The sequence below is a fragment of the Lepidochelys kempii genome, chromosome 2, assembly GCF_965140285.1.
Source record: "Lepidochelys kempii isolate rLepKem1 chromosome 2, rLepKem1.hap1, whole genome shotgun sequence".
NCBI classification, from domain to species: Eukaryota; Metazoa; Chordata; order Testudines; family Cheloniidae; genus Lepidochelys; species Lepidochelys kempii.
The window spans coordinates 241,669,495-241,681,824 of NC_136381.1; the positions used below are offsets into that span (position 1 = coordinate 241,669,495).

A 12,330-nucleotide genomic window follows, 5' to 3' on the forward strand; every position below is an offset into this window, starting at 1 on the left:
ACCCATTGCAAACTGGGCGCAGCAGAGTTCTGAGCCTACAAATATGGGGCTCATTCCTGTAAACTTTCTCAGCCATCTACAGAAGTTATTACAGGATTGGGCCATTTAAGCATATATAGCATTTAAGACAGAGGGAGGAAAAAGGCAAAATACTCATTAGAATCTCAGAAAATTCATAGTTAAAGCTGAAATTCTAAAATAATGCATTGGCTTCTCCTTTAAATAACAGCAGCAACCTTAACTCTGACTTAATAGTTTAACAGTACAATGATATTGTAAAAAAGCAATAGCTCGTGCTTGTGTTCTGGAATTTTGCATTGTGCAGGTGTGTATCAGTACCTATGACTGCAGGTGAAACTGTTTGGGAAATAACAGAATGAGAAGGTGGCACATTACAGTCTCTCAGGTTTATTTTATAGTATTATGTTTAACTTAGAGCTTCAAGTGTAGACCCAATGGTTGTACATATCAAAAAGTGCTGGCATGTCACTATTGAAATGGCCTGTACTGAAGGTTTTTTTGTTGGTGGTTTTAGAAGGGTTTTAAATGAGAAGTATTGTGTGACATACAGTATTTTCATTTCTATGTCCGGAAAGCTGGCGGCATGACATGTTACATTAGCTTCTAAGTAAAGGTTTCTAGAATATTTCTATTTGTAACAGGTCTTCCTATTGTTTTGTGAGTGTGGTGAGTAGGAAGGAAGAGAAGGTTATTATACACTTAAGATGTCACTTTCCTTTTGTTATCTCTACTGGGGCATTAAGGCTGTAATTACTTGAATAAGGATGACAGAAAAAAAGGGGGGTGGGCTGGGATGGAAAAAGTGTAGAAAGTTGTGCCCTGGCCAAACTCGAACCAGAACAAACTACTGAGGAACCAAGGAAGTTTTGTGAGCAAGTGTTTTCTAAGCTCCTTTGTGAACGTTTTGAACTCGGAATCCACTGGTCCATAGAAGTCCCCCAAAAAGTAGCAAAAATTAAAAAGGGGAGAGTTAAGTTCTATCTACTCAGTATAAGTGGCCTGTAAAAAAGTGCAATACACAGAAGTGTTTTGCATATATTTTAAAAGAAAATCATGAAGGGTACATTACATGTAAAAGTCATTTGAGAACACTTGTTTGATCTTGTTAAAAACATCCATGTGCCGCAAAGATTTCATGATTTTGACTTTTCTTTTACAGAAACTTCTGGGAAGAGAATGTTCATGGACTGCCCTCCACACCAAAGAGGGCTCATATTCCTAATTTCAAATTTCCCAGTAGGGACCTTTCAGTGAGTGGAATGTACATACTATATAACGTAAGTGCATGCTTCCAGTTCTGTTTGCTCTGTCTCCACCCGCTGCCCTAAGGATAAATCTCAGTCTTGGTTGGTAAAGTGAAATGTAGATCTGTTTTTAAACTTCAGGTCAACAACAGTGAGACACTCTGACTGCATTAAAATAGTTTGATCTAATATAGTAGTAATGAAAATTGATATACACTTACTCCACAAACTGCAACTTGCATTATTGCATCAAATCCACCTTCAGGAGAATCCAAATTGCCAGAAATGTGTTGTTTACCTACAAGTTCATTGAACGTCTTTCCGTTACTGGTAAGGTTGAGCACGTTTTTGTAACTAAATGGACTCGTACAGTTTTGGTCCCCTGTACAAGGGTTCCTGAGTTTGGCTGGTGTGGTACTTATATAAGGCATCACAGTTTTCTCCACAAAGGAGCCAAATCCTAAAACAGAACAAAACCCCTCAGTCAGAGTGTAATTCTAGTGTATATATATAATCATGACGGAATAGTGCACAGTTCAAAAAATTTCAATTTTCCCCCTCAACATTCCAAATATTCTTTTGGAACAGTTTCTAAACTGTACTTTACTAGAAGAATAGCAATAATATGAATATTGCTCATTTTTCTTCTATTATTTTTCAGACAGTCAAAAAACACATCAGTAAATTCAACTTTACTATTTTTAAATCTACAAATGGGATTTTTCCCTTTTCCCACGTCCATTAATTAATTAATCCTTTCTTACCAATTCGAAAATCTGAAGTTATTTTCTTCATTTCTGTCATTAGAGCAGTACCAAGACTCTTCACATTCTCTAAATCATCCTTCATGGAGTAAGAGAGGTCCATAAGGTAATAAAGATCAATGGGGTAGTCTTCAGCTCTCTTAAATGTTAATGAAAATGTCTGTGGTTCCCCTAAACCAACAAAAATAACCCCCATTCATTACAAAATGAAGAGTAACTGAACTGACAAGAAATATAAATTCTTTATTGAAGGTCTTTCACCAATGTCCTAAAAAAAGGTTCACCGCAACCATGAATAAGGTTACTTCTATAACTGGAAGTGATCAACTGCAAATTAATATATCCAGAATTTTCAAAAGTGACTAACAATTTTGCATGTCCCATATGAAACACCTTAAAGAAGCCTGATTTTCAGAAAGGTCTGAAGGCCAACTCTTTGAGATCAGGTCCCTATAGGTTGTTTTATGTTGAATACATGAAAATCTGTGACACCAAAAATCAGTAGTCACTTCTGAAATCTTGACCTAAATATTAATTTCAACAAATAACGTTCCTGCAAGGTAAGTAGCACAGCTATTTCCCCCTGTTTTTTATGCCATTAAAACACAGAAACACAAAAGACTATGGATATTGTAAAATTAAGGAGGTAAAAAAAACTTAAAGGAAATTAAGAGTTGGTTTACCCTTTCATCCCTATCTCACCCTGTTGTGATTACTTATTACAGCCTTAAAACATGGGGTGAGCTTATATAACATGCAATAAAAAAAATCCAACAAAGATAGATCCCCTTTAAATGAAAAATTCAAGGATGAAAGACTTATTCCAAGATTTCTTTTTGCAGAAACATTGAAGAATTTAACGAGTACTTGAAGCACCTTAGAGACTAACAAATGTATTTGAGCATAAGTTTTCGTGGGCTAAAACCCATTTCATCGGATGCATGCAGTGGAAAATACAGTAGGAAGATATATACATACACACACACACACAGAACATGAAAAAATGGGTGTTGCCATACCAACTATAACGAGAATAATCAGTTAAAGTGAGCTACTATCAGCAGGAGAAAAAAAAACAACCTTTTTGTAGCGATAATCAGGATGAATATAGTCGACTGAATGTCTCATAGTGAAACTAATCCTTAAAATTCCACTGCCAACTCTGGCCAAGTAACCAATGGTTTCCAAGATTATTACAGATGGCAGATTGTCCCCCCCTTAGATCTGGATAGGCTTCATTAGGGCCCTGTATACCCAGACCCTACCAATGTGAAGGTTTCTGCCTGAAAGTGCAGAAACTGACACTTGGAACTTAGGGCTACACTCAGGACCTTACTGATATTCTAAAGTCTTGGGAAGATTCTACCCTAAAATGCTATAGAAGGATTTGGAAAACCTTTTACTAATGGTGTTAAGAGTGAAATCTAGTTCCCCTTCATGAGCCATACAAGTCGGTTTTAGTTTCTTCTTGACTATTTTAAATTACTCACAGGCCAAGGCCATGCCTTTGAGCCTCCAAAACTCACAGGAAGACAGACACACTGACTGTCTCCCTTCATACTTCTGGAAAGTTATTGCCAATGTGAAGCTTCAAGTCAAAGTGCCACCTGTAATGGTAAGTCACTTTAATTTCACAAACCCCCATGAAGCCACCATTCAACCCCTCACAAAGCTTCTCTCTTCCATCTGACTTTTAAAGTCTCATTTTGCCAGCCATTACTTTGTCTTGCAGAGTTTCTTAGTTTGCAACTGTCTCAACTAGAATCCTAACTTTAGTTCTACCCAGATAAAGTAGTTCTTGAATGAGCTGATACCTAAATCAATTCTCCATTTTATCCAAAAGATGGCAAGACTTTTCATTAAGACTGCTAGATTCCTAGATCTCTGGAGTACTATTATAATTTTCTCTTGTAAGAACTCTGTTTTCCTGTTCAAAAGGAGCCAAGTCTCTATTTCAGGGATGAAAATGGCTACACAATTACCTTGTGGTTTGTGCTCATTCATCTAGGTCTGTACCCACTTCTTTGGCCTCCTAGAACAAGGTATCTTATGCGGAAACCTGCAAATCTGGCTGCTGGGATTCTGCTCTCATGGTTACCAAACCTCAAAAACTAGTTCTCAACTAGTGCAGCCTTTGGGCACAGAGTGCTTTGGCAGACAGCAGTGCTCTTATAACTTTTCATTCTGTGTGTTTTTCATCTTCCCTCCCTTTTATTATTAATCTGTGTAGACTGTTGGTCCTTCATCAGTTGAAACTGAGCCAATCACAACACGTCTTCCCATCTTCTCTTGTGCTAGCCATCCTTTGTCATGCTTGTCCATATCTCCTTGTTAGGAAATCATCCCACCTCTTTGGAGGCTGACTGCATGGCTGTTTCTGTTCTCTTGGATACCACTCGGATATCGCTGCGGTCCATCTGTTGTTGCTGAGTCGGGCCACATGTCCTGCCCACCGTATTTTGCTGAGCCTGCTTCCAACATTATTTAGTTGGGGATGTGATTGCAGAGAGAAATGCCCAAAAATGTTCGTTCCATCACCCTCTGTGTGACAGTTGATGTTCTTCAGTCTTTGTCAGCGACCATGTTTCTCTGCTATATAACACTGCTGGAAGCATGGTTGAGTTAAAAAGATTTGCACGAGTTGTTTTGCTGATCTTTCCTTGGAGGATGTCCTTGATGTCACTGAATGCGTGCCATCCAGCTTTTTTTTCTGCGCAACAGTTCGCCTTTCTGATTGTGGCACATGTTGACTTCCTGGTCCAAATAAATGTATTTATCAACCTTTTGGATCTGCTCTCCTCCAAGAATTATTTGGGTTCTTGGCAGAACATCTGATCTCACGTATTTCTTTTTCGACCAATTCATTTTTAATCTGACTTGACTACTTTTCACATTCACTTCTTTAAGCATTCTCTCAAGCTGAGCTGTATTTTCGGCTATCAGCACTATATCATCTGCGAACCTGAGATTGTTTAGCCACTCACCGTTGATATTAATCCTGCCTTTCAAGTCTGCTCGTCGAAAAACCAATTCAAGACAGGTTACTACTCTATTTTCCAGATGGACATGCTCCAGGATGACAGGTCAAAAGCACTACAAAATGGGACAATTTTGTCTTAACTTGTAAACTAGTCTTTTCGTAGGAATATATTTACTAATGCAAGCCCCCTACATGTTCTTTGTCATCTTTTGTTTTTAGCTCAATGTTCTGTGTCAATTACGCCCATCTACCTAAGCTTTTCTCTCATTCACCAGGTTATCCGAGCGCCTGGAGTTACAGGGATGGGACTGCTCTTCTTCAAATCGCTGCGCTTCCTAGCAACAATCATCATTATTGCAGAAAGATATATGTAGCATTAAACACATCAAAGTCATAGATAATAGTGAAAGCCTAAAAAATTATATGAAGATGAGAATTAATATCTCCATACCTGTTCGCAGCTTCAGTGTCAATTGCTGTGGCTGGATCTGGGTAATGTCCTCTGGTTTGAGATTTTCTGTAGTACCTCTGCTACGATTTGTTACCTCTTTATTTTTGAGGATTTCTTTGGTACCTCTAGGATTTTCTGTTTTATTTGGAGAGCAGCCCTTACTCTCTAGTGCTCTTAAGTCATCACATCGGGCAGAAGTTGGCTCTCCTTCTTGTAAAAAGTTCTAGAAGATATGGGGAAGAACATCATCAAACTCACAGCAATTTACAATCTTTGACACATGGCTTGAGCACATAACACTACTTTTGGTATTTACCCCATTATTTTTATGCACCAAGAACCTCTAGAGACACTGGCAAATTTTTAAAAGTGTATTTTAAATTGTAAAATATAAAACTCAAATATATTGTTTTACTAAATTTAGTAATGACTATAGTGAAAAATTTATCCAGTGCAGCAGCTTACGGTTAACTTTACTAAAGTCAATCTGTGCATGTGACTGAGGCAAGGTAAAAAAAAAGTGTTCAAATTAACTCTTCCAAGAGAAACATGAAGTCACTATTCAATTAGCTACTCTGACTGAGATGCTCGAAAACCACCACTAGCAAATGGGAAAATCTGCCTTTCCTCAACTAGCCTACAAGAGACTGAACATATTTATTTGATATGTGCAGCAACAGAACTTTAGTTTTGCTTTTTTTTGGAAACGTTGTAATTAAATAGTATGTCACAGTATTTAGGTAGACTGTAACAGAATTACAGTGCCTTGATGACCCGAAGAAGAGCTCTATGTAACTCAAGAGCTTGTCTCTCTCACCAACAGAAGTTGGTCCAATAAAAGATATTACCTCACCCACCTTCTCTCTTTAGTGCTCTGATGTATACAACTCCTGACACACTTGGGAAAAGTTCAATGAGGAGGAGAAAGAGAGGAACGTATTTCTGAACTAAACAGTCTTGGAAAACTTCGTCTTGAACAAAAGCTACCATCCCATAATCCACAAAAGCATTTTGACTTGTAAATACGGTATGAATACATGCACTCATATGGCTTCTAGTATGAGGCATTTTTAATCACTGAAAGAAAGGCGAAGTTTTTTCAATACATAAACAAAAATTGAAGATATTTATGCACGGCTCGTAAAACGTGTCAGACATATTTATTGACGTGACACTGGCCCGGAGCTACATGAATCTGCAACCAAAACAACAAAGTTGAAGTTTACGAATATATTCCAATATTTACGGAGGGTATGTGTGTGTGTGTGGAACAGTAAATAGGTAAGGCTTACTGTCTTATTAATTTACATTATAACTTGCAATTGGCAGCAACCACTCTAGTTAAAGTTGTATGTAACAGACACTCCACTAACATTCCTGTTTTCAGTTTTGTATAGTTGTCTGAAACAGTCACATTTCAGGTTGAGATTTTCCATACCTGATCCCTGTTCAGGTTTTTTTTTTTTTAGTTGGAACAAACAGTTCAACATATGTGGCTAAGACTGTAGAATAAATTATATGGTATTATCTTGTATTATTTGATACATAAGATCAGACCCTGTACGTTCAACCTTACATTTTGCACTTCCTGACTTGAGTGCTTAATTACATAACCTTGCATTGTCTTTTTTTTGTATGAAATATAAAACTAAAACACCAATCCACCCTAAGAATCAAATACTGAAACTTCATCATTTCAGGTTTAAAACCTATCTAAACCCCTCAAACCTCTCACTCCCAGCTTCCCTCTTCCACTTCGTCTGTATCTAAAATTACCAATCCTCTAATGTCACTGGGAGAATATAATTAAACACACCCAGACAGACTCCAGGCTGGAATGATTTTAAATAACTATGAGACAGATCTCCTAAAGTCTGTGTGCCCTTAACATTTGGCAATGAAAGATAGATCAAAATCTCTGTCACTTTCTGATGGGCAGAGCTAGCCAATCCAGATTTCATCCCGTTATTTAGCATAAGATACTTGAATTGTTCTTCAGCTTTGATTTAGACATTGTAGACACTGAAATAAATAGCTACTATTGAAAATCCTAAAATAGGGTAAGAATAGATAGTTTTTAGAGTACTAAAATACCTAAGACAAAACATCAGAGAAAGCATTTCACAAATATACTCACTTCCTCTTTGCACCAGCCACAGTTTGGTCCTGCTTGTATACATTCCCCACATGATTTTGCATTAGCTTTTATACAATCACTTCCACCTGTCAGGGAACAGAAATAAATTATTTTATCTTAAAATATGCTCGTAATCACACACTTAATTTAAAATAAATAAATTACTCACTACTAGCCATGTAACTCAAGGTTAATCCAGTTTAAACAGGCCACCAAGAAAAAGCAAAATATGAGCTATTATTTTATTATTATTACTGCTTCTCGGATATGTTACCATGAAGTACATGAAGGCAAAAGTGTGCTATTTATATTAAACGAAACCATGGTAAAAATATACAGTTCAAGTTTACTTTAAATCAATCTATTGCTGAATTCAAGGTTTTTACAACATTTAGATGTACCTGGTTGGGCAAATCCATGCCAAATCGAGCAACATAGTAGTACAACCCAGATGAGTGAGTTGAAATTTGTCTGAAAAATAAAATGTAAGTAGTTGAGCTACTAATATACCAAACATAGTAGGACAGCATGGTAATATGGACATACAGATGTGATTCAGACATTATTGTGATAACATGCCTCAATTAATCTTGTCAAATAGGTTAGGTGAGAGTGTGTTATGACCTGGTTAAACAAAATATGATTGTACTTCTAGTATATGCAGATTGGACGTCATACTAGGACGTGGAGAGTTTATTTTCAAATTATTTTTTAAAAACTCTCTTGACTTAACACAGTGAAGTTTGAACCCTGTTAGGAATATGAGGGCTTTCCTACATAAACATTCAGTTTGCAGCAAGCTAGGGTGTGAATCTGCCCCTCCCTAGCTTGCTGAGTACTAACTGTCCATGGAGACCCTGCTGATGCGGACTAACAATTCCTCAACATGCTCTGTTCTACCCTGCTTTGAAACAGCAGTAGATCAAAACATACTAACCATTAGTGCAAGGCAGCAGGGTCTACATGGATAGTTAGTGAACAGGCTAGTGAGGGATAAACTTACACTCTAGCTTGCTGAAAATTAAATGTTCACGTAGACAAGCCATAAGTAGCACAATTTTTCCCCCTCCAATGTGTATTACTTTGCATTTATCAACACTGAACTTCATCTGCTACTGTGATGCCCATTCATTTTGTTTGGTTAGCTCCCTCGGACGTTCTTCACATTCTTCTCTGAACTGACTAACCTAATCAACGCTGTCATCTGCAAAATTTTGCTACCTTACTGCTCACCCCTCCATCAGATTGTTAATAAATATATTAAACAACGCACCTAATACAGAATCTGGAGATATCTTGCTGTTACCCTTTGCCAGGATAAAAACTGATAATTTATTCCCTACTCTTTGTTTCCTGTCCCTTAGTCAGGTTTTGAACCATGACAATACTTTGCCTCTCATGCCAGGACAGATTCATTAATTTAGTGGCTTCTAGTTAGAGATCTTATCCAAGGCTTTTCAAAAGCATAAATAATTTATGTCAGTTGGTTCTCCTTCATATATTCTATTATTGACACTTTCAGTAAATTCTAACAGATTTGTGAGTCATGATTTTTCTTTGCAGAAACCGCATTCTTTAGAACCTATCCTATCATGATCTTCCCAGACTTTCATTTTTCTGTTTTTAATTAAAGGAGTACTTGTGGCACCTTAGAGACTAACCAATTTATTTGAGCATGAGCTTTCGTGAGCTACAGGTCACTTCATCGGATGCATACCGTGGAAACTGCAGAAGACATTATATACACACAGAGACCATGAAACAATACCTCCTCCCACCCCACTGTCCTGCTGGTAATAGCTTATCTAAAGTGATCATCAAGTTGGGCCATTTCCAGCACAAATCCAGGTTTTCTCACCCTCCGCCCCCCCCCCCCCCACACACACACACAAACTCACTCTCCTGCTGGTAATAGCCCATCCAAAGTGACCACTCTCTTCACAATGTGTATGATAATCAAGGTGGGCCATTTCCTGCACAAATCCAGGTTCTCTCACTCCCTCACCCCCCTCCAAAAACCACACACACAAACTCACTCTCCTGCTGGTAATAGCTTATCCAAAGTAACCAGTCTCCCTACAATGTGCATGATAATCAAGGTGGGCCATTTCCAGCACAAATCCAGGTTTTCTCACACCCCCACCCCCATACTGTGTTCTCATACTGTGTATGGGGGTGGGGGTGGGGTGAGAAAACCTGGATTTGTGCTGGAAATGGCACACCTTGATTATCATGCACATTGTAGGGAGAGTGGTCACTTTGAATAAGCTATTACCAGCAGGAGAGTGAGTTTGTGTGTGTGGTTTTTGGAGGGGGGTGAGAGAACCTGGATTTGTGCAGGAAATGGCCCACCTTGATTATCATACACATTGTGAAGATAGCGGTCACTTTGGATGGGCTATTACCAGCAGGAGAGTGAGTTTGGGGGGGGGGGGGGAGCGGAGGGTGAGAAAACCTGGATTTGTGCTGCAAATGGCCCAACTTGATGATCACTTTAGATAAGCTATTACCAGCGGGACAGTGGGGTGGGAGGAGGTATTGTTTCATGGTCTCTGTGTGTATATAATGTCTTCTGCAGTTTCCACGGTATGCATCCGATGAAGTGACCTGTAGCTCACGAAAGCTCATGCTCAAATAAATTGGTTAGTCTCTAAGGTGCTGTAGCCAGACAGCCCCCCCGCCCCCCCTCAGACCAGCATTGCTGGAAACACAGGAGGAAGCAGGAACAGGGCACTTAACATATATTCCAGCACAGCCTTTGAAGCTGTGAAAGCACAGGTGTGCTGCTACAATGTGCCTCTGGGAACAGATACGACGATTAAGCTCACAGCAGGCAGAGGCCCTGTGACAGACATGGCTCTTAGCCCCTACTAAATAGTGTGATGCACACACACCAACATCCTAGGTGGGAAAATATTTACCCTGATAAAAGAAATGTCCAGTAGCCGACACTTATTGTTTCTCTCCTTTGCAAGTGTAAACTACTCTTGCGAAAGCTGGCGTCACCCCGACAGACCAGCCTCAATTTGGCATAAGAAAGGAGAAAGAGAATAAAGGAGTACAGAGGTATAAGTAGGGGACCTACAGCACCATGATTTTTGAGTGCTTTTCACTATCTATCTGCTGGTCAGATAAGTGACAGCCTCCCAAGGCTTCTGCAGCTAAGAGGGTCCCTACGCCTTGTCCCTTATTCGTCTTTCCGCGGAATTGAGTGACCGATCCTGGCTTGGCACCGCTGGAATCGAGAGATGCAAGGAGGGTAAGAAGCACCCACACCTGATCTCCTATCTTTAGTGTACACATATTTTGAAATAGAGCTCTATACTTTGTTTTCTTTCTTTGGGATTGTGGCTTCAGTTTTGTAACTTGTTTGTGTGTGTAACATCTCTACATTTAAATAAGTAGGCACTAGCAATTTTGTAACCACATGATTAGAATCTAGCTTAATAAATTTTTGGTAACCATTTATGCATAAGCCTGACTTGTTTTCTCTGGTTTACTGTAAAGCAGCCAACACAATTAAAGAACCTCAGCCGTTTTGGCTCTAAAGCCTGGCCATTAGGTGAGAGTACTAAGAGCCTAGCGTTGAGTTGTGCCGCCTCCACGGGGCAAACTCTTGGGGCACCTGTCAGTCAATCCTGGCTGCCCACTGCGAAGGAGCTCTGAGCTCTAGCAGTTAAAGTCACGGGTGTGGAGAGGCTCTTAGTGCTGCCATTGGGGCACCTGTCAGTCAGTATTGACTGCCCGCTGCGAAGGAGCTCTGAGCTCTAGCAGTTAAAGTCACGGGTGTGGAGAGGCTCTTAGTGCTGCCATTGGGGCACCTGTCAGTCAGTATTGACTGCCCGCTGCGAAGGAGCTCTGAGCTCTAGCAGTTAAAGTCACGGGTGGTTAGGACCTTGGGGCATCCGTCAGCCTAGCCCGGGCTGCCCGCCGCGAAGGGACAGTGCGTCCTAGCGGTTAAAGTCACGGATGGTATAAACGGGCATAGCTGGCACCTCACCAAACATCCTTGGCCGTCGGCTAACAGGTGCCACAAGTCCTCCTTTTCTTTTTGCGAATACAGACTAACACGGCTGTTACTCTGAAACCAGTTTTTAATGGTTTCAACAAATTTCCCAAGTACAGATGTAAGGCTCACTAGTCTATAATTCTCTGGATCCCCCCTAAAGTCTTTTTCTAAATATAAGGACGATATCTACTATCCTCCAATCTTCTGGTATAGTAGCTGTTTTTAATGAGACTGCAAATTTTTGATAGCAGTTCAGCCCAGGGTGGATGATATTTAAAAAAAAAATAGTATTTTTTAAATTTAAATCAAATAGAGGGTTTTTTTTTAAATAAACCTATTTAAAATTTATTTTGATATTATGTCAACCTATGTTAATACGTAAACTTACTATAATTTATTAACATCATTTAATTGTAAAAAATAAAATTATGCAGTACATGTTTGCTGCTAAGTTTTAAAGAAAATCAAACCACTGAGCTGGCAGAAGCCACTGGCTAAACACCTGGAACCAGAGTTTATTGAAATGATAAACCAGCTTTTTAACAGCAGCACCCTTTTCTGCAGGTGCAGAGACTATTTTCTTCATTTCAGTTTATTCAGCTAGTTCAGTTCAATTACTTGCTCCTTCAAAATTAAAAAACCGATTGGAAGTTAAAAAAGCAGGAAGACTTGTTTTCCCTCTTCCAATTTATGAATAAAAACTAGGTGTAACTAGTTCTAAAGT

At 39.2% G+C, this 12,330-nt stretch overlaps 1 protein-coding gene across 2 annotated transcripts in view; it reads right to left on the minus strand.

Moving 5' to 3' along the window:
• Positions 1-12,330, minus strand: part of ITGB1 (integrin subunit beta 1) — a 78,563-nt gene that overhangs the window by 37,210 nt on the left and 29,023 nt on the right. The window contains exons 2-6 of one of the 2 annotated variants that reach the window (XM_073334421.2): positions 7,999-8,068; positions 7,598-7,683; positions 5,461-5,683; positions 2,030-2,200; positions 1,487-1,725 (exon numbers count right to left, since the gene is read on the minus strand). In XM_073334421.2, coding sequence (XP_073190522.1) covers positions 1,487-1,725; positions 2,030-2,200; positions 5,461-5,683; positions 7,598-7,683; positions 7,999-8,068 — 789 coding nt within the window. The remainder of the gene's footprint in view (positions 1-1,486; positions 1,726-2,029; positions 2,201-5,460; positions 5,684-7,597; positions 7,684-7,998; positions 8,069-12,330) is intronic. The other variant, XM_073334422.2, reaches the window with a different exon arrangement.